At 50.4% G+C, this 21,460-nt stretch overlaps 1 protein-coding gene across 3 annotated transcripts; it reads left to right on the plus strand.

The window, feature by feature from the left end:
• Positions 1 to 1,003: 1,003 nt before the first annotated feature.
• LOC117272401 (uncharacterized) lies at positions 1,004 to 20,456 on the plus strand. 3 transcript variants are annotated; one of them, XR_013492475.1, is made up of 8 exons: positions 1,004 to 1,116; positions 9,346 to 9,828; positions 10,097 to 10,721; positions 11,856 to 11,916; positions 17,621 to 17,749; positions 17,906 to 18,109; positions 18,780 to 18,903; positions 20,126 to 20,456. XR_013492475.1 is itself a non-coding variant. In XM_033651313.2 (8 exons), exons 2-8 carry the CDS (start codon positions 9,373 to 9,375, stop codon positions 20,277 to 20,279), a joined length of 1,683 nt encoding a protein of 560 aa, XP_033507204.1. In that variant the 5' UTR covers positions 1,004 to 1,116; positions 9,346 to 9,372; the 3' UTR covers positions 20,280 to 20,456. The 3 variants fall into 3 exon arrangements, 2 of the variants coding, with proteins under 2 accessions (XP_033507204.1, XP_033507205.1); XM_033651313.2 differs by having other exon boundaries at positions 17,976 to 18,109; XM_033651314.2 differs by having other exon boundaries at positions 1,016 to 1,116; positions 9,433 to 9,828; positions 17,976 to 18,109.
• Positions 20,457 to 21,460: the final 1,004 nt, after the last annotated feature.

The raw sequence follows: 21,460 nt of genomic DNA on the forward strand, positions 1-21,460 counted from the left end.
CAGTTCGACACGACACAGAGCTGTTACAATAGAAAACAGAGCGCTGCTGGTTTGAGAAGACAATGAGGCTCCTAACCACTGGAGGGCAGTGATATGCCAAGACGCGTCTACGCTGCCAGAATCCCACAGACCCCCATGTCCGCATCTGCCAAAGTAGAAGGCTGTCTGACGGGATCTCAATATTCACAGCAGAATTGACAGCATTGCTGTGGGCATTGTGGTGGGTGGAGGAAGGGGGGTTTGAACAGGTGGTTTTATGTACAGACTCACTTTCGGCCTTGATGGCACTGGGGGGAGCGGAGGGGGGCAGAGCTAGACTGGATGTAGTTAGGGAAATCTTGATGGTGGTGTCTCGACTAGAGAGGAGGGGGTGTAGTGTGGGGTTCATGTGGGTGCCAGCACATGTAGGTGTAGAGGGAAATGAGATGGCAGACAGGGCGGCCAAGGAAAGTATGGGTAGGAATGAGGTGGATGTTAGGGTGGCGTTAGGGAAAATGGAGTGCCGTAGCATTATTTATGAAAGACTCCATCGGCAATGGCAGCAGGAGTGGGAGGGAGACAGTAGGGGGAGAAAACTGTTCAGCATCCAACCATCAGTGCAATCTAGCAAGAGTGTGAGCATGCCACGAGTAGATGACATCAAGCTGACAAGGCTTAGGCTGGGGCACTGTGCTCTTGCGAGTGGGTTGATATTGGTGGGGAAACGCACAGATGGCAAGTGTGAACACTGTCTGTCTCAGAATCAGTGCTCCATGTCATGATGCACTGCCCAGCATATGCTGAGCAAAGAAGGACTCTGTTTCTAAAGCTAGAAAAGGTGGGAATCAAAAGATTTTCACTTGCAACTGTGTTGGGTACTGGACTGGGTCAAAGGGAGGGCGCTAGGGAAGTAGTTCACTTCCTTTTAACAACAAACCTGTATGGTAAAATATAGGGAATAGTGCCTGAAGCTGCAATGACGAATAGTCTCCAGTGTGAGGCAGCAATGCACTAAACCGTGCCTAGTCTGCCGGAAATTCAACAGAAGAAGAAGAAGCAGAAGCAGAAGAAGAAGAAGAAGAAGAAGAAGAAGAAGAAGAAGAGCAGTGTTAGTAGTGTGTTTGTAGCATCCATCAGGTGAGTCCAGGTGTTTCTGTCTTTAATCTCACCTGTTCCCGCGCTGTGAAAACGTGATGTAACGTTAGTGATGAAGCATCAAACGGCTCATTAGCTTCTGCTAACACTGTTAGCTTCCCCTCACAGCTCGGTGTAAGAGCTCCGGTTAGCATCACGTTAGCATCACGTTAGCATCACCTTAGCCGTATGCTCGTTTCGTGACGTGTTTGTGACGTTAACTGAATATTTTCAGAGAGATGACTTTTGTCTTTCTATTCAGAAAAGTTGTGAATCTGTGAAGAAACGTTTCTGGTATTTGTATCGTCTCTGTGTGAATATGGAGACAGACTGTTGCCAGATCTCGCGAGACAAATAAGCAACCAGACCTGTGAAAACAAGCCCAAAACAAGCGACGTTTTCTACGGAGCCCCCCGAGGTTCCGGTGAGAGAAAATTAAATAAACTGTGTGCACAGTTTTACAGTCCGTGGGGACAGATTTTAAACTGTGGGTACATATTGTCAATTTACATCCACAAGAGAGAGTTAAACCACCTTTTAACATTATTTAACATTAAAAAACAGATGGGATATCAAATATAGACTGATGTACTAAGTACATTATACACACAGTAAACCTCTGATAATTAACATTTGCACACACAAATAAATATCATCCTGAATTCACAAATTCTTCATTTATTATTGCTTTTTATGCACTCATCTAACTTTTTTCTTTTAGTTACAGGACTGATGTTTTCCTAACCAGAAAAAAAACACATTGCCCTGCTCTGCCTCTGATTGGCTAGTACTCGTTGCATAAGGGTCAGAGTCAATTAGAAGCAGGATGCAGGTGGGAAAAAACTCTGCTGTCTCCTGTGTGTATGGGGAAAGGGAGGGACAGAGGGAACAGGCAAGACAAACTATTCTATGTTTAAATAACATATCGAAAATATCTGCTTGACAACTTATTATTGAGCTGGGAACAAGCCCAAATAAGCAACTACGCTTTAGAAACAAGCCCAAGAAAACCGTGACCTGCGAATACCAATATTTGTAAGTGACTTTACAGAAAAACAAGCCCAAAGTTGCTTATAATGAGTGGACTTGGCAACACTGGAGACAGATGATTCAGTCAGGGGTGCCAGCTTTGGTCAGAGGGCTGGAGTGAGATTTTAGCTTGTGACGTAACACCTGCTTGTGCGTGCGTGGTCGCGTTCATACGTGGACACGGCAGCACTTTTTTTTTTACCTTAAAAGAGTAAATGTGCACATGTGGCAAACAGAGGACATAAGTGTACATTTACATATTCATATCTACAGGCCTCAGCCACACACACTTCATAGACGCTCAATATTTGTTTTATGGTGCAGCTCAAGGTCCATTTCATCAGTCTGTGGTCCAGTGGCCTGTCCTGTTGTGACCTGTCCTGTTGTGACCTGTCCTGTTGTGACCTGTCCTGTTGTGATGTGTCCTGTTGTGATGTGTCCTGTTGTGACGTGTCCTGTTGTGATGTGTCCTGTTGTGATGTGTCCTGTTGTGATGTGTCCTGTTGTGACCTGTCCTGTTGTGATGTGTCCTGTTGTGATGTGTCCTGTTGTGATGTGTCCTGTTGTGACCTGTCTTGTTGTGATGTGTCCTGTTGTGATGTGTCCTGTTGTGACCTGTCCTGTTGTGATGTGTCCTGTTGTGACCTGTCTTGTTGTGATGTGTCCTGTTGTGACCTGTCTTGTTGTGACCTGTCCTGTTGTGATGTGTCCTGTTGTGACCTGTCTTGTTGTGACCTGTCCTGTTGTGATGTGTCCTGTTGTGACCTGTCTTGTTGTGATGTGTCCTGTTGTGATGTGTCCTGTTGTGACCTGTCCTGTTGTGACGTGTCCTGTTGTGACCTGTCCTGTTGTGACGTGTCCTGTTGTGACCTGTCTTGTTGTGATGTGTCCTGTTGTGATGTGTCCTGTTGTGACCTGTCCTGTTGTGATGTGTCCTGTTGTGATGTGTCCTGTTGTGACCTGGCCTGTTGTGATGTGTCCTGTTGTGATGTGTCCTGTTGTGACCTGACCTGTTGTGATGTGTCCTGTTGTGATGTGTCCTGTTGTGACCTGTCCTGTTGTGATGTGTCCTGTTGTGATGTGTCCTGTTGTTATGTGTCCTGTTGTGACCTGTCCTGTTGTGATGTGTCCTGTTGTGATGTGTCCTGTTGTGATGTGTCCTGTTGTGACCTGTCCTGTTGTGATGTGTCCTGTTGTGATGTGTCCTGTTGTGACCTGTCCTGTTGTGATGTGTCCTGTTGTGACCTGTCCTGTTGTGATGTGTCCTGTTGTGATGTGTCCTGTTGTGACCTGTCCTGTTGTGATGTGTCCTGTTGTGATGTGTCCTGTTGTGATGTGTCCTGTTGTGACCTGTCCTGTTGTGATGTGTCCTGTTGTGATGTGTCCTGTTGTGATGTGTCCTGTTGTGACCTGTCTTGTTGTGATGTGTCCTGTTGTGATGTGTCCTGTTGTGACCTGTCCTGTTGTGATGTGTCCTGTTGTGACCTGTCTTGTTGTGATGTGTCCTGTTGTGATGTGTCCTGTTGTGACCTGTCTTGTTGTGACCTGTCCTGTTGTGATGTGTCCTGTTGTGACCTGTCTTGTTGTGACCTGTCCTGTTGTGATGTGTCCTGTTGTGACCTGTCTTGTTGTGATGTGTCCTGTTGTGATGTGTCCTGTTGTGACCTGTCCTGTTGTGGCGTGTCCTGTTGTGACCTGTCCTGTTGTGATGTGTCCTGTTGTGACCTGTCTTGTTGTGATGTGTCCTGTTGTGACGTGTCCTGTTGTGACCTGTCCTGTTGTGATGTGTCCTGTTGTGATGTGTCCTGTTGTGACCTGGCCTGTTGTGATGTGTCCTGTTGTGATGTGTCCTGTTGTGACCTGACCTGTTGTGATGTGTCCTGTTGTGACCTGTCCTGTTGTGACGTGTCCTGTTGTGACGTGTCCTGTTGTGATGTGTCCTGTTGTGATGTGTCCTGTTGTGACCTGTCCTGTTGTGATGTGTCCTGTTGTGACCTGTCCTGTTGTGACGTGTCCTGTTGTTACCTGTCCTGTTGTGACCTGTCCTGTTGTGATGTGTCCTGTTGTGACCTGTCCTGTTGTGACCTGTCCTGTTGTGATGTGTCCTGTTGTGACCTGCCCAGTTGTGATGTGTCCTGTTGTGATGTGTCCTGTTGTGACCTGCCCAGTTGTGATGTGTCCTGTTGTGACCTGTCCTGTTGTGACCTGTCCTGTTGTGTTGTGTCCTGTTGTGACGTGTCCTGTTGTGATGTGTCCTGTTGTGACCTGTCCTGTTGTGATGTGTCCTGTTGTGATGTGTCCTGTTGTGACCTGCCCAGTTGTGATGTGTCCTGTTGTGACCTGACCTGTTGTGATGTGTCCTGTTGTGATGTGTCCTGTTGTGACGTGTCCTGTTGTGATGTGTCCTGTTGTGATGTGTCCTGTTGTGACCTGTCCTGTTGTGATGTGTCCTGTTGTGACCTGTCCTGTTGTGACCTGTCCTGTTGTGACCTGTCCTGTTGTGACCTGTCCTGTTGTGATGTGTCCTGTTGTGATGTGTCCTGCTGTGACCTGTCCTGTTGTGATGTGTCCTGTTGTGACCTGTCCTGTTGTGATGTGTCCTGTTGTGACCTGTCCTGTTGTGACCTGTCCTGTTGTGATGTGTCCTGTTGTGACGTGTCCTGTTGTGATGTGTCCTGTTGTGATGTGTCCTGTTGTGACCTGTCCTGTTGTGATGTGTCCTGTTGTGATGTGTCCTGTTGTGACCTGTCCTGTTGTGATGTGTCCTGTTGTGACCTGTCCTGTTGTGACCTGTCCTGTTGTGATGTGTTCTGTTGTGACCTGTCCTGTTGTGATGTGTCCTGTTGTGACCTGCCCAGTTGTGATGTGTCCTGTTGTGACCTGACCTGTTGTGATGTGTCCTGTTGTGATGTGTCCTGTTGTGACGTGTCCTGTTGTGACGTGTCCTGTTGTGATGTGTCCTGTTGTGATGTGTCCTGTTGTGACCTGTCCTGTTGTGATGTGTCCTGTTGTGATGTGTCCTGTTGTGACCTGTCCTGTTGTAATGTGTCCTGTTGTGACCTGTCCTGTTGTGACCTGTCCTGTTGTGATGTGTCCTGTTGTGATGTGTCCTGCTGTGACCTGTCCTGTTGTGATGTGTCCTGTTGTGACCTGTCCTGTTGTGATGTGTCCTGTTGTGACCTGTCCTGTTGTGACCTGTCCTGTTGTGACCTGTCCTGTTGTGATGTGTCCTGTTGTGATGTGTCCTGTTGTGACCTGTCCTGTTGTGATGTGTCCTGTTGTGATGTGTCCTGTTGTGATGTGTCCTGTTGTGATGTGTCCTGTTGTGACCTGTCCTGTTGTGACGTGTCCTGTTGTGACCTGTCCTGTTGTGACCTGTCCTGTTGTGACCTGTCCTGTTGTGATGTGTCCTGTTGTGACCTGTCCTGTTGTGACCTGTCCTGTTGTGATGTGTCTTGTTGTGATGTGTCCTGTTGTTACCTGTCCTGTTGTGACCTGTCCTGTTGTGATGTGTCCTGTTGTTACCTGTCCTGTTGTGATGTGTCCTGTTGTGATGTGTCCTGTTGTGATGTGTCCTGTTGTGACGTGTCCTGTTGTGACCTGTCCTGTTGTGATGTGTCCTGTTGTGACGTGTCCTGTTGTGACCTGTCCTGTTGTGATGTGTCCGGTTGTGATGTGTCCTGTTGTGACGTGTCCTGTTGTGACCTGCCCAGTTGTGACGTGTCCTGTTGTGACGTGTCCTGTTGTGACGTGTCCTGTTGTGATGTGTCCTGTTGTGACCTGTCCTGTTGTGATGTGTCCTGTTGTGATGTGTCCTGTTGTGATCTGTCCTGTTGAGACGTGTCCTGTTGTGACCTGTCCTGTTGTGATGTGTCCTGTTGTGATGTGTCCTGTTGTGACCTGTCCTGTTGTGATGTGTCCTGTTGTGATGTGTCCTGTTGTGACGTGTCCTGTTGTGACGTGTCCTGTTGTGATGTGTCCTGTTGTGACCTGCCCAGTTGTGATGTGTCCTGTTGTGATGTGTCCTGTTGTGATGTGTCCTGTTGTGATGTGTCCTGCTGTGACCTGTCCTGTTGTGATGTGTCTTGTTGTGACCTGTCCTGTTGTGATGTGTCCTGTTGTGACCTGTCCTGTTGTGATGTGTCCTGTTGTGATGTGTCCTGCTGAGACCTGTCCTGTTGTGATGTGTCCTGTTGTGATGTGTCCTGTTGTGATGTGTCCTGTTGTGATGTGTCCTGTTGTGACCTGTCCTGTTGTGATGTGTCCTGTTGTGACCTGTCCTGTTGTGATGTGTCTTGTTGTGACCTGTCCTGTTGTGACCTGTCCTGTTGTGATGTGTCCTGTTGTGATGTGTCCTGTTGTGACCTGTCCTGTTGTGACCTGTCCTGTTGTGATGTGTCCTGTTGTGACCTGTCCTGTTGTGACCTGTCCTGTTGTGACCTGTCCTGTTGTGATGTGTCCTGTTGTTACCTGTCCTGTTGTGACCTGTCCTGTTGTGACCTGTCCTGTTGTGATGTGTCCTGTTGTGATGTGTCCTGTTGTGACCTGTCCTGTTGTGATGTGTCCTGTTGTGATGTGTCCTGTTATGACGTGTCCTGTTGTGACCTGTCCTGTTGTGATGTGTCCTGTTGTGACGTGTCCTGTTGTGACCTGTCCTGTTGTGACCTGCCCAGTTGTGACGTGTCCTGTTGTGACGTGTCCTGTTGTGATGTGTCATGTTGTGACCTGTCCTGTTGTTACTTGTCCTGTTGTGATGTGTCCTGTTGTGATGTGTCCTGTTGTGATCTGTCCTGTTGTGACGTGTCCTGTTGTGACCTGTCCTGTTGTGATCTGTCCTGTTGTGACCTGTCCTGTTGTGACCTGTCCTGTTGTGACCTGTCCTGTTGTGACCTGTCCTGTTGTGATGTGTCCTGTTGTGACCTGTCCTGTTGTGATGTGTCCTGTTGTTACCTGTCCTGTTGTGATGTGTCCTGTTGTGATGTGTCCTGTTGTGATCTGTCCTGTTGTGACGTGTCCTGTTGTGACCTGTCCTGTTGTGATGTGTCCGGTTGTGATGTGTCCTGTTGTGACCTGTCCTGTTGTTACTTGTCCTGTTGTGATGTGTCCTGTTGTGATGTGTCCTGTTGTGATCTGTCCTGTTGTGATGTGTCCTGTTGTGACCTGTCCTGTTGTGATGTGTCCTGTTGTTACCTGTCCTGTTGTGATGTGTCCTGTTGTGATGTGTCCTGTTGTGATCTGTCCTGTTGTGACGTGTCCTGTTGTGACCTGTCCTGTTGTGATGTGTCCGGTTGTGATGTGTCCTGTTGTGACCTGTCCTGTTGTTACTTGTCCTGTTGTGATGTGTCCTGTTGTGATGTGTCCTGTTGTGATCTGTCCTGTTGTGACGTGTCCTGTTGTGACCTGTCCTGTTGTGATCTGTCCTGTTGTGACCTGTCCTGTTGTGACCTGTCCTGTTGTGACCTGTCCTGTTGTGACCTGTCCTGTTGTGATGTGTCCTGTTGTGACCTGTCCTGTTGTGATGTGTCCTGTTGTTACCTGTCCTGTTGTGATGTGTCCTGTTGTGATGTGTCCTGTTGTGATCTGTCCTGTTGTGACGTGTCCTGTTGTGACCTGTCCTGTTGTGATGTGTCCGGTTGTGATGTGTCCTGTTGTGACCTGTCCTGTTGTGACCTGCCCAGTTGTGACGTGTCCTGTTGTGACGTGTCCTGTTGTGACGTGTCCTGTTGTGATGTGTCCTGTTGTGACCTGTCCTGTTGTTACCTGTCCTGTTGTGATGTGTCCTGTTGTGATGTGTCCTGTTGTGATCTGTCCTGTTGTGACGTGTCCTGTTGTGACCTGTCCTGTTGTGATCTGTCCTGTTGTTACCTGTCCTGTTGTGACCTGCCCAGTTGTGATGTGTCCTGTTGTGACGTGTCCTGTTGTGACCTGTCCTGTTGTGACCTGCCCAGTTGTGATCTGTCCTGTTGTGACCTGCCCAGTTGTGATCTGTCCTGTTGTGACGTGTCCTGTTGTGATGTGTCCTGTTGTGACCTGTCCTGTTGTGATGTGTCCTGTTGTGATGTGTCCTGTTGTGACCTGTCCTGTTGTGATGTGTCCTGTTGTGATGTGTCCTGTTGTGACCTGTCCTGTTGTGATGTGTCCTGTTGTGATGTGTCCTGTTGTGATGTGTCCTGTTGTGACCTGTCCTGTTGTGACCTGTCCTGTTGTGACCTGTCCTGTTGTGATGTGTCCTGTTGTGACGTGTCCTGTTGTGACCTGTCCTGTTGTGATGTGTCCTGTTGTGATGTGTCCTGTTGTGACCTGTCCTGTTGTGATGTGTCCTGTTGTGACCTGTCCTGTTGTGATGTGTCCTGTTGAGTGAGAGTATGCTTTCACCATAGGCACTGTGTACTCCGGGGCCATCTCCTACCACCAGGATGTGTATGAGAAGTGAATGAGCACGTTGATTTTCTAGCCTTGGTACTCTCTTCCAGGGCACGTCGGGTACTACTGAGATTTATTTTAATTTTGAGAACAGCGTAGTGTGTGTGTATGGCATTTCACCAATCATAGTGGGCCGCCAGGGCCATTTTTTTGTGAGTCCACGCTGCGGCCGAATCGCGCACGCGATGGATCCAGTAGACATCCAGTTTGCGGTCCACACGCTACCAAAGACATCAAATTACCAGTGAGCCAACTTACCTTTTTTCAAGTCCAGTCAAGCGTCTCTCAGTTCACTTGAAAAGTCATGTCCTCCCCAGCCTGAGACTAGAGCTGCCCAATCAAAGCGCAAATATGGATTGCGTACCAATCAGAGAGTAGCTTTCCACAGAAACATTTGGCTGCACTGCATTTTGCTCAACTGGTCTGCCGGTCAGGCGGAGTCTGACCCTCTCCTCTCCTCTCCTCTCCAGATGCGTGAGAGTTGGCAACCCTGGATTCAGTCAGGGACTGTTCATTAGTTTTAAGCCTGGGAGGAGCGTAGGTTTTTAATTTGGGCTGAGGGGCGGGGCTTACAGGTTTAAATGTTCACAGATGGTCTTCTGCAGACCTTGGTTGTAACGCTTGGTTATTTCAGTTGCTGTTGCCTTTCCATCATCGTGAACCAGTCAGACCGTCCTCCTCTGACCTCGTCACCATGGTGTTTTGGCTCCCTGGGTATTTCCTGTCTGTCAGACCGCCCTTCTGTAGATCAGAGTAACCGAATCATACTTCTGTTTTCAGAGAGCGTCCTCTGCTGCCTGTGATGTTATGGTGATGTCATCATCGGTGAAGCAGCGGTACCGTGACATTAGTCCTGTGACTCTGCAGGTGGTGGGCGGGGCCATGAGCTCCAGTCTGTACTGCGGGGAGGTGGAGGGTCTGTCCGGGGGGCTGGTGGAGTCTTTCCTGGTGGAGCTTTATCGCTGTAAACTCTGTCAGTTCACCTGCGGCCTCAAAGCCACCATCAGCAGCCACCTGCTGCTCAGGCACCGGCCCCCCACCCTCACATACCTTGGGGGTGCTGATGGAGGGGGTGGGGCTGAGGACCGAGAGGAGGCGGGGCTCCAGCGGGGGGTGTCACCCTATCAGCTGGATCTGAACGGAGAATCGAAGCAGAGTGATGAGGACGAGGAGTTTCTGCTCTACAACATGCTGGACAACATGAGCCCGCCCACCTGTGAGATCAGCAGCGAGGGGGGGCTGCAGGTCGCACACACCTGTGAGGTGACACACCTGACACTCAAACATACACAAGACATTTCTCAGTACAAGCCATGCCCAGGTCAGACATGTAGACACACACACACACACACAGGAAGGACACATTCTCATGTTTACATGAGGTGTTGTTCCACAGTGGCGGTCGGCTCATCATGGTCATACTGGCGGCGTGCTGATGTCCATCACCTCTGGGTGTCACACTGTTTCATATAAACGTGAGCTGTCCCTTTAAGGTCTGTGGAACTGATGACAGAATGTTTCCTGTCTGCAGGTCAGCACTCTGTTCGAGGAGGAATCTTCCATCTTCCCTCTGAAGGGAGGGTCAGGGGATCTGTCCTGTCCCATCGCCCCCCCTGCCACCCAGGAGGAGATGGCGCAGTCCGCTCACCTCATGACTCTGGGACTGTGTCGCAAATCAGCTGCCAAAGCTCCTCCTCCTCCTCCTGCCCCTCCCACCTCCTCCCGCCCCATCCACGCTCCGCTTGATAACTCCGCCCACCTGTCGCAGCCTAGCAATGTGAAGCAGAGCGAGACAGACGGCCAACAGACGAAGACTTCCTCCTGTGGCAAACGGAGGCTGTCGTGTCTCCTGTGTCCTCTGACGCTGCCGTCCAGGCGGCTCCTGGATGTTCATATCCGGTCTCACCGGATGGCCAGTGGGTTCAGCTGCATCCTCTGCAGCTGGACAGTTGACAGCTGGGAGGAGCTGGAGCCTCACTGGAGGAGCCACTGCAGCAGGAGGAGGAGGGAGGAGCAGAGACAGAAGAAGAAGAAGGCGGCGTTGAGGCCGTTCAGTTGTCCCATCTGTCTGAGGACATTCAGGAGTGCTGCCTCAGGAAACGCTCACCGACAAACACATGATGGCTCCAGTCAGCGTCACCATGGCAACCATTCAGGTGTGAACACTCAGTACATTTACTCAGGTGACGTAGGTCAGTCTGAGTTACAGGTCGTCCACACTCAGATCCAAGTTCTGAACATCTGGAACCATCAGTCAGCTGATCGATTGATCTGAACCTGGTTCTGATCAGTGTCGACCTTGTTTGTCATTTATTTCTGCGTTTTACAGTTTGTACCTGAAGGTAACTGACCTCACTGATCTAAAGTCCAGTTCAGACCAAAGATTCATGACGAGATGAAACAGAGTCAGAACATTGCAGAGAAAAGTGTCAGCAGTGTGAACTGGCGGGTCTGAGCTGGACTCAAGCCAACTGATGGTGTCACCTGACACTCAGCTGGTCAAATGGCCGGCGGCTGGTTTTAAAGCACGTAACCTATTTCAACAGCCAATCAGCTTGTAGTGAAGTCTGCTGGTCAAGTCAAAATGACCACAGACGGCGTGTTGGCTTGCTGCAGCAGGTGCTCCGTCCCCACAGAGCCCTCTGTTTCTGTCCTCACGGTGTGCCGGTGTCAGATGGTGGGTCGCTGCTGCTGCTGGCTGTATGTGCTTATGCCCCGCCCACACACACATTCTCATTGACTGATGAATTGGCGCTGGTTATTTATATTATTGTGGCGTATTGATTATGAATACAGTCCATCTGACGCTGGTTTTGTTTCATCACTGTAGCCAGTATCTCACTATCACTATCCTCATTCAGATTTTAAGAAGGTACAAATGATATTCAGCCACAAAATAAGTCGTTGGCTAGAGATGATACGCCGTCTCATGGCGGTCACTTCCTGTCAACGTTACAGATCAGAAGCACAGAGAGTTGTTGACTAGAGATGATACGCCGTCTCATGGTGGTTACTTCCTGTCAACGTTACAGATCAGAAGCACAGAGAGTTGTTGACTAGAGATGATACGCCGTCTCATGGCGGTCACTTCCTGTCAATGTTACAGATCAGAAGCACAGAGAGTCGTTGACTAGAGACGATACGCCGTCTCATCATGAGGTCACTTCCTGTTTGACAGTAGCTTCTTGTTTGAACTCTCTGATGCAGGACTGTGACAGAATTTTGTTGTTGTACTTTTCCTTCAGTGAATGGTCTGAGTACTAATCAATTATGTGATTTGATTCCTTCAGACCTGTGGAGGGGCCGGCTGTTTGGACGAGCAGGACAGAAGGCAGCGGAGCATGCAGACAGGTAGACGACTCAAAGTGTCCTCTCCTCACACTCAGAAGCTTTTATTATGAAAAGGTGTCTATAAATAAATGTCCTTAAGTGTGTTTGATGACGATCCTGTAGGGTGAGAGTCCTGTAGGGTGAGAGGCCTGTAGGGTCAGAGGCCTGTAGGGTCAGAGGCCTGTAGAATGAGAGTCCTGTAGGGTCAGAGGCCTGTAGGGTCAGAGGCCTGTAGAATGAGAGTCCTGTAGGGTCAGAGGCCTGTAGGGTCAGAGGCCTGTAGAATGAGAGTCCTGTAGGGTCAGAGGCCTGTAGGATGAGAGTCCTGTAGGGTCAGAGGCCTGTAGGATGAGAGTCCTGTAGGGTCAGAGGCCTGTAGGATGAAAGTCCTGTAGGGTGAGAGGCCTGTAGGGTCAGAGGCCTGTAGGATGAGAGGCCTGTCAGGTGAGAGGCCTGTAGGATGAGAGGCCTGTAGGGTCAGAGGCCTGTAGGATGAGAGTCCTGTAGGGTCAGAGGCCTGTAGGGTGAGAGGCCTGTAGGATGAGAGTCCTGTAGGGTCAGAGGCCTGTAGGATGAGAGTCCTGTAGGGTCAGAGGCCTGTAGGGTCAGAGGCCTGTAGGATGAGAGGCCTGTCAGGTGAGAGGCCTGTAGGATGAGAGGCCTGTAGGGTCAGAGGCCTGTAGGATGAGAGTCCTGTAGGGTCAGAGGCCTGTAGGGTGAGAGGCCTGTAGGATGAGAGTCCTGTAGGGTCAGAGGCCTGTAGGATGAGAGTCCTGTAGGGTCAGAGGCCTGTAGGATGAGAGTCCTGTAGGGTGAGAGGCCTGTAGGATGAGAGTCCTGTAGGGTCAGAGTCCTGTAGGATGAGAGGCCTGTAGGGTCAGAGGCCTGTAGGATGAGAGTCCTGTAGGGTCAGAGGCCTGTAGGGTCAGAGGCCTGTAGGATGAGAGTCCTGTAGGGTCAGAGGCCTGTAGGGTCAGAGGCCTGTAGGATGAGAGTCCTGTAGGGTCAGAGGCCTGTAGGGTGAGAGGCCTGTAGGGTCAGAGTCCTGTAGGGTCAGAGGCCTGTAGGGTCAGAGGCCTGTAGGATGAGAGTCCTGTAGGGTCAGAGGCCTGTAGGGTGAGAGGCCTGTAGAATGAGAGTCCTGTAGGGTCAGAGGCCTGTAGGATGAGAGTCCTGTATGGTCAGAGGCCTGTAGGATGAGAGTCCTGTAGGGTGAGAGGCCTGTAGGATGAGAGTCCTGTAGGGTGAGAGGCCTGTAGGGTCAGAGGCCTGTAGGGTGAGAGGCCTGTAGGGTCAGAGTCCTGTAGGATGAGAGTCCTGTAGGGTCAGAGGCCTGTAGGGTGAGAGGCCTGTAGGGTCAGAGGCCTGTAGGGTCAGAGTCCTGTAGGATGAGAGTCCTGTAGGGTCAGAGTCCTGTAGGATGAGAGTCCTGTAGGGTCAGAGGCCTGTAGGATGAGAGTCCTGTAGGGTCAGAGGCCTGTAGGGTCAGAGGCCTGTAGGGTCAGAGGCCTGTAGGATGAGAGTCCTGTAGGGTCAGAGGCCTGTAGGGTCAGAGGCCTGTAGGGTCAGAGGCCTGTAGGATGAGAGTCCTGTAGGGTCAGAGGCCTGTAGGGTCAGAGGCCTGTAGGATGAGAGTCCTGTAGGGTCAGAGGCCTGTAGGATGAGAGGCCTGTAGGGTGAGAGGCCTGTAGGGTCAGAGGCCTGTAGGATGAGAGGCCTGTAGGATGAGAGGCCTGTAGGGTCAGAGGCCTGTAGGATGAGAGGCCTGTAGGATGAGAGTCCTGTATGGTCAGAGGCCTGTAGGATGAGAGTCCTGTAGGGTGAGAGGCCTGTAGGATGAGAGTCCTGTATGGTCAGAGGCCTGTAGGATGAGAGTCCTGTAGGGTCAGAGGCTTGTAGGATGAGAGTCCTGTAGGGTGAGAGGCCTGTAGGATGAGAGGCCTGTAGGGTCAGAGGCCTGTAGGATGAGAGGCCTGTAGGATGAGAGTCCTGTATGGTCAGAGGCCTGTAGGATGAGAGTCCTGTAGGGTGAGAGGCCTGTAGGATGAGAGTCCTGTAGGGTCAGAGGCCTGTAGGGTGAGAGTCCTGTAGGGTGAAAGTCCTGTAGGGTGAAAGTCCTGTAGGGTCAGAGGCCTGTAGGGTGAGAGTCCTGTAGGGTCAGAGGCCTGTAGGGTGAGAGTCCTGTAGGGTCAGAGGCCTGTAGGGTGAGAGTCCTGTAGGGTGAGAGGCCTGTAGGATGAGAGTCCTGTATGGTCAGAGGCCTGTAGGATGAGAGTCCTGTAGGGTCAGAGGCCTGTAGGATGAGAGTCCTGTAGGGTGAGAGGCCTGTAGGATGAGAGTCCTGTAGGGTCAGAGGCCTGTAGGGTGAGAGTCCTGTAGGGTGAAAGTCCTGTAGGGTGAAAGTCCTGTAGGGTCAGAGGCCTGTAGGGTGAGAGTCCTGTAGGGTCAGAGGCCTGTAGGGTGAGAGTCCTGTAGGGTCAGAGTCCTGTAGGGTCAGAGGCCTGTAGGATGAGAGTCCTGTAGGGTGAGAGGCCTGTAGGATGAGAGGCCTGTAGGGTCAGAGTCCTGTAGGATGAGAGTCCTGTAGGGTCAGAGTCCTGTAGGATGAGAGTCCTGTAGGGTCAGAGGCCTGTAGGATGAGAGTCCTGTAGGATCAGAGGCCTGTAGGATGAGAGTCCTGTAGGGTCAGAGTCCTGTAGGATGAGAGTCCTGTAGGGTCAGAGGCCTGTAGGATGAGAGTCCTGTAGGGTCAGAGGCCTGTAGGATGAGAGTCCTGTAGGGTCAGAGGCCTGTAGGGTCAGAGTCCTGTAGGATGAGAGTCCTGTAGGGTCAGAGGCCTGTAGGATGAGAGGCCTGTAGGATGAGAGGCCTGTAGGGTCAGAGGCCTGTAGGATGAGAGGCCTGTAGGATGAGAGTCCTGTATGGTCAGAGGCCTGTAGGATGAGAATCCTGTAGGGTGAGAGGCCTGTAGGATGAGAGTCCTGTATGGTCAGAGGCCTGTAGGGTCAGAGGCCTGTAGGATGAGAGTCCTGTAGGGTGAGAGGCCTGTAGGATGAGAGGCCTGTAGGGTCAGAGGCCTGTAGGATGAGAGGCCTGTAGGATGAGAGTCCTGTATGGTCAGAGGCCTGTAGGATGAGAGTCCTGTAGGGTGAGAGGCCTGTAGGATGAGAGTCCTGTAGGGTCAGAGGCCTGTAGGGTGAGAGTCCTGTAGGGTGAAAGTCCTGTAGGGTGAAAGTCCTGTAGGGTCAGAGGCCTGTAGGGTGAGAGTCCTGTAGGGTCAGAGGCCTGTAGGGTGAGAGTCCTGTAGGGTGAGAGGCCTGTAGGATGAGAGTCCTGTATGGTCAGAGGCCTGTAGGATGAGAGTCCTGTAGGGTCAGAGGCCTGTAGGATGAGAGTCCTGTAGGGTGAGAGGCCTGTAGGATGAGAGTCCTGTAGGGTCAGAGGCCTGTAGGGTGAGAGTCCTGTAGGGTGAAAGTCCTGTAGGGTGAAAGTCCTGTAGGGTCAGAGGCCTGTAGGGTGAGAGTCCTGTAGGGTCAGAGGCCTGTAGGGTGAGAGTCCTGTAGGGTCAGAGGCCTGTAGGGTGAGAGTCCTGTAGGGTGAGAGGCCTGTAGGATGAGAGTCCTGTATGGTCAGAGGCCTGTAGGATGAGAGTCCTGTAGGGTCAGAGGCCTGTAGGATGAGAGTCCTGTAGGGTGAGAGGCCTGTAGGATGAGAGGCCTGTAGAGTCAGAGGCCTGTAGGATGAGAGGCCTGTAGGATGAGAGTCCTGTATGGTCAGAGGCCTGTAGGATGAGAGTCCTGTAGGGTGAGAGGCCTGTAGGATGAGAGTCCTGTAGGGTCAGAGGCCTGTAGGGTGAGAGTCCTGTAGGGTGAAAGTCCTGTAGGGTCAGAGGCCTGTAGGGTGAGAGTCCTGTAGGGTCAGAGGCCTGTAGGGTGAGAGTCCTGTAGGGTCAGAGGCCTGTAGGGTCAGAGTCCTGTAGGATGAGAGTCCTGTAGGGTCAGAGGCCTGTAGGGTCAGAGGCCTGTAGGATGAGAGTCCTGTAGGGTCAGAGGCCTGTAGGGTCAGAGGCCTGTAGGGTGAGAGGCCTGTAGGATGAGAGGCCTGTAGGATGAGAGGCCTGTAGGGTCAGAGGCCTGTAGGGTGAGAGTCCTGTAGGGTCAGAGGCCTGTAGGATGAAAGTCCTGTAGGGTGAGAGGCCTGTAGGGTCAGAGGCCTGTAGGGTGAGAGGCCTGTAGGGTCAGAGGCCTGTAGAATGAGAGTCCTGTAGGGTGAGAGGCCTGTAGGATGAGAGTCCTGTAGGGTCAGAGGCCTGTAGGATGAGAGTCCTGTAGGGTCAGAGGCCTGTAGGATGAAAGTCCTGTAGGGTGAGAGGCCTGTAGGGTCAGAGGCCTGTAGGGTGAGAGGCCTGTAGGATGAGAGTCCTGTAGGGTCAGAGGCCTGTAGGATGAAAGTCCTGTAGGGTGAGAGGCCTGTAGGGTCAGAGGCCTGTAGGATGAGAGGCCTGTCGGGTGAGAGGCCTGTAGGATGAGAGGCCTGTAGGGTCAGAGGCCTGTAGGATGAGAGTCCTGTAGGGTCAGAGGCCTGTAGGGTGAGAGGCCTGTAGGATGAGAGTCCTGTAGGGTCAGAGGCCTGTAGGATGAAAGTCCTGTAGGGTGAGAGGCCTGTAGGGTCAGAGGCCTGTAGGATGAGAGGCCTGTCGGGTGAGAGGCCTGTAGGATGAGAGGCCTGTAGGATGAGAGTCCTGTAGGGTCAGAGGCCTGTAGGATGAAAGTCCTGTAGGGTGAGAGGCCTGTAGGGTCAGAGGCCTGTAGGATGAGAGGCCTGTCGGGTGAGAGGCCTGTAGGGTGAGAGGCCTGTAGGATGAGAGTTCTGTAGGGTCAGAGGCCTGTAGGATGAGAGGCCTGTCGGGTGAGAGGCCTGTAGGATGAGAGGCCTGTAGGATGAGAGTTCTGTAGGGTCAGAGGCCTGTAGGGTGAGAGGCCTGTAGGGTCAGAGTCCTGTAGGGTCAGAGGCCTGTAGGATGAGAGGCCTGTAGGGTCAGAGGCCTGTAGGGTCAGAGGCCTGTAGGATGAGAGGCCTGTAGGGTCAGAGGCCTGTAGGGTCAGAGGCCTGTAGGATGAGAGGCCTGTAGGGTCAGAGGCCTGTAGGGTCAGAGGCCTGTAGGATGAGAGTCCTGTAGGGTCAGAGGCCTGTAGGGTGAGAGGCCTGTAGGATGAGAGTCCTGTAGGGTCAGAGGCCTGTAGGATGAGAGTCCTGTATGGTCAGACGCCTGTAGGATGAGAGTCCTGTAGGGTCAGAGGCCTGTAGGGTCAGAGGCCTGTAGGGTGAGAGGCCTGTAGGGTCAGAGTCCTGTAGGATGAGAGTCCTGTAGGGTCAGAGGCCTGTAGGGTGAGAGGCCTGTAGGGTCAGAGGCCTGTAGGATGAGAGTCCTGTAGGGTCAGAGGCCTGTAGGGTGAGAGTCCTGTAGGGTGAGAGGCCTGTAGTCCTGTGATCAAACCCCCCCTGGCTCCAGTCCCTCACATTAAGCTGGTTCTCAGTTCTTGAATTGGACACTCTCTTTCACTGGATCGTGAAAACATTCAATCACTGTCAGGTTCGGAAACATTTTAGCATGCTCCACGTTCGTGACCAGTGTGACCACAGGGTCAAAGGTTACACTTGTGTCATTGACTTTCAAAATAAAAGGAACTGTTAAAATATTTTTACTGTGTGTGTGTGAGGGCAGTCAGAGCAGCAGAGGTCAGACGGGCTCTCTGCAGAACGTCACACAGAAGAAAAAGAAGAGAACGAGAAGAAGCACAGAAGAAGAGAAGGACGCCACAGACACGGACTTCTGTTGCTCTCTGTGCCACAGGTAACTACATCACCCACAATCCATCACTGCACTGCTGATCACATGATCACAGGCTTCACTCACTGACCAATCACAGGAGAGGACAGGTGGACAGAGCAGCTGAAGGTCACTCAGGCTGCGTCCTGTTAGTGCAGGTATTTGAACACACAGCCGCAGCTCAGCCAGGTGTGTTTCAGGTGTGTTACCTGTTACAGGGCTGTGGTTGGTCACTTCTTTCTGTCCACAGGAAGTTCTCCACCAAACTGACACTGAGACGCCACCTGGGAATCCACAGAGGAGACAAACCGTACACCTGTCCTCACTGCTCCTACTGCAGCCGCCTGAAGGCCTCGCTGCTGCAACACCTGAGGACACACACAGGTAACACACACAAACTTGAGGACACACACACACACAGCAATGTTTTCACTCTTTTTGTCAATTACACACAGGTCTGAAAGACACACACATGCACAAACAGCACCTATACATGCACAAAGTGGAGAGATGTCAGAGTGAGGGGGCTGCCTTGGTCAGGCGCCCGGAGTGCTTGGGGGGTTCAGTGCCTTGCTCAAGGGCACCCCGGCAGTGCCCAGGAGGTGAACTGGCACCTCTCCAGCCACCAGTCCACGCTCCCAAGTCCCTATGGACACGACTGGGCGGCAGTAGCTCAGTCCATAGGGACTTGGGTTGGGAACCGGAGATCGAGTCCCCGTCCAGACCAAATATGGAGCGTGGACTGGTGGCTGGAGAGGTGCCAGTTCACCTCCTGGGCACTGCCGGGGTGCCCTTGAGCAAGGCACCAAACCCCCCACCCACTCGGGACGCCTGACCAAGGGCAGCCCCCTCACTCTGACATCTCTCCACTTTGTGCATGTATAGGTCCTGTTTGTGCATGTGTGTGTCTTTCAGACCTGTGTGTAATTGACAGAGTGAAAAAAATGAATTTCCCCTCAGGGGGATTAATAAAGTAAATAAAATTTTTAAAAACAAAAAAACACACCTTAGAACACACACCAGTCAGCTGACTATGCATACTGTGTGTTTTCAGGTGAGAAGCCGTACAGGTGTGCTGAGTGTCCGTATGCTTCTATAGATCGCAGCTCTCTGCTCCGACACATCAGGACTCACAGTCAGGAGAAACCCTACAGGTGTCAACTCTGTGACTACAGCAGGTACCTACACACCTGGACACACCTGTATACAGATATAAACTACAGCAGGTAACTACACACCTGTATACAGATATAAACTACAGCAGGTAACTACACACCTGGACACACCTGTATACAGACATAAACTACAGCAGGTAACTACACACCTGTATACAGATATAAACTACAGCAGGTAACTACACACCTGTATACAGATATAAACTACAGCAGGTACCTACACACCTGGACACACCTGTATACAGATATAAACTACAGCAGGTAACTACACACCTGTATATAGATATAAACTACAGCAGGTAACTACACACCTGTATACAGATATAAACTACAGCAGGTAACTACACACCTGGACACACCTGTGTACAGATATAAACTACAGCAGGTACCTACACACCTGGACACACCTGTATACAGATATAAACTACAGCAGGTAACTACACACCTGTATACAGATATAAACTACAGCAGGTAACTACACACCTGGACACACCTGTGTACAGATATAAACTACAGCAGGTACCTACACACCTGGACACACCTGTATACAGATATAAACTACAGCAGGTAACTACACACCTGTATACAGATATAAACTACAGCAGGTAACTACACACCTGGACACACCTGTGTACAGATATAAACTACAGCAGGTACATACACACCTGTACACACCTGTATACAGATATAAACTACAGCAGGTAACTACACACCTGGACACACCTGTATACAGATATAAACTACAACACATACCTACACACCTGTATACAGATATAAACTACAGCAGGTAACTACACACCTGTATACAGATATAAACTACAGCAGGTAACTACACACCTGTATACAGATATAAACTACAACACATACCTACACACCTGTATACAGATATAAACTACAGCAGGTACCTACACACCTGTATACAGATATAAACTACAGCAGGTAACTACACACCTGTATACAGATATAAACTACAGCAGGTAACTACACACCTGTATACAGATATAAACTACAACAGGTAACTACACACTTGTATACAGATATAAACTACAGCAGGTAACTACACACCTGTATACAGATATAAACTACAACAGGTACCTACACACCTGTATACAGATATAAACTACAGCAGGTATCTACACACCTGTATACAGATATAAGCTACAACAGGTACCTACACACCTGTATTCAGATTTAAACTACTGTTTTTTGTTTTTTCTTTAATCAGTATCCAGAAGAAGAGTTTGGACCTTCACGCTCGCCGTCATCATACTGGTGAGGCGTTTCCATGCCAACAGTGTGATTACTCGAGTCCAGACCGCCAGCTGTTGCTCAGACACATGCGCAGACACCACGCCCCCTCGCAGCACGCCAGGCTTTGACAGATGATTGGACGCTCTGATTGGACTGTTAGCCATATGACGACTTTGTCCCATTTGATGATGTCACCAGACCTGCTGCTGATGTCACAGACACTCTGAGTTTTTATTGGTTGTTTTTTTATTTGCTGGACTTTTTAAATTAAACTAAAAAAATCTGGTGAAACAAAAAAACACAAACTGCCTTTTGTTTTTATTTCGTTTTCTCCTTTAAATATGTCACTGTGGACTAACATCCTTCATTTTCCCTGAATTAATCTGCCAAATTAAACCATAAATATCCCTTTATCAACCCGCAACTATCCCTTACTCTACTCATAATTATCCCTTAACCCCCAACTACCCTAAATTTACCATTAATAATTCTTTAATCAGCCCATTGTTGTCCCTTTATCTACCAGTAATAACCCCTTAATTTTCCCTTCATCAACACGTAAATATCTCTTAATCACTCAGCAATTATCCCTTTTGTATTCCTTAATCAACCCTCAATTATCCTTAGCCTACCCATAATCAACCCAAAATGATCCCTTAATTATCTCATATTCAACCCTTAGTTATCCCTTAATCAACCTGTAATCATCCCTTAATTATTCTTTAACCAACTAGTAGTAATCCCTCAGGGTATCTGCAGGGTCTTTAAAAGTATTAAAAGGTGATAAATCAAATGTCGGAAAATTAAAAAGTCTTAATCGCAATTTTATCAAGTATTAAATTTTCTTGGCATTAAAGCTTTGACAGAAAGTATCCATGAATGTATAGACACACACACACAGACACACACACACACAGACACACACAGACACACACACACACAGACACAGACACACACAGACACACACACAGACAGACACACGCACAGACAGACACACACACACACACACACACACACACACAGACAGACACTCACAGACAGACACACACACAGACAGACAGACAGACAGACAGACACACAGACAGACAGACACACAGACAGACAGACACACAGACAGACACACAGACAGACAGACAGACAGACAGACACACAGACAGACAGACACACAGACAGACAGACAGACGGACAGACACACACACAGACACACACACAGACACACACACAGACACACACACAGACAGACACACGCACAGACAGACACACACACACACACACACACAGACACTCACAGACAGACACACACACAGAC

Source organism: Epinephelus lanceolatus, chromosome 12 (genome assembly GCF_041903045.1).
Source record: "Epinephelus lanceolatus isolate andai-2023 chromosome 12, ASM4190304v1, whole genome shotgun sequence".
Classification (NCBI taxonomy): domain Eukaryota; kingdom Metazoa; phylum Chordata; class Actinopteri; order Perciformes; family Serranidae; genus Epinephelus; species Epinephelus lanceolatus.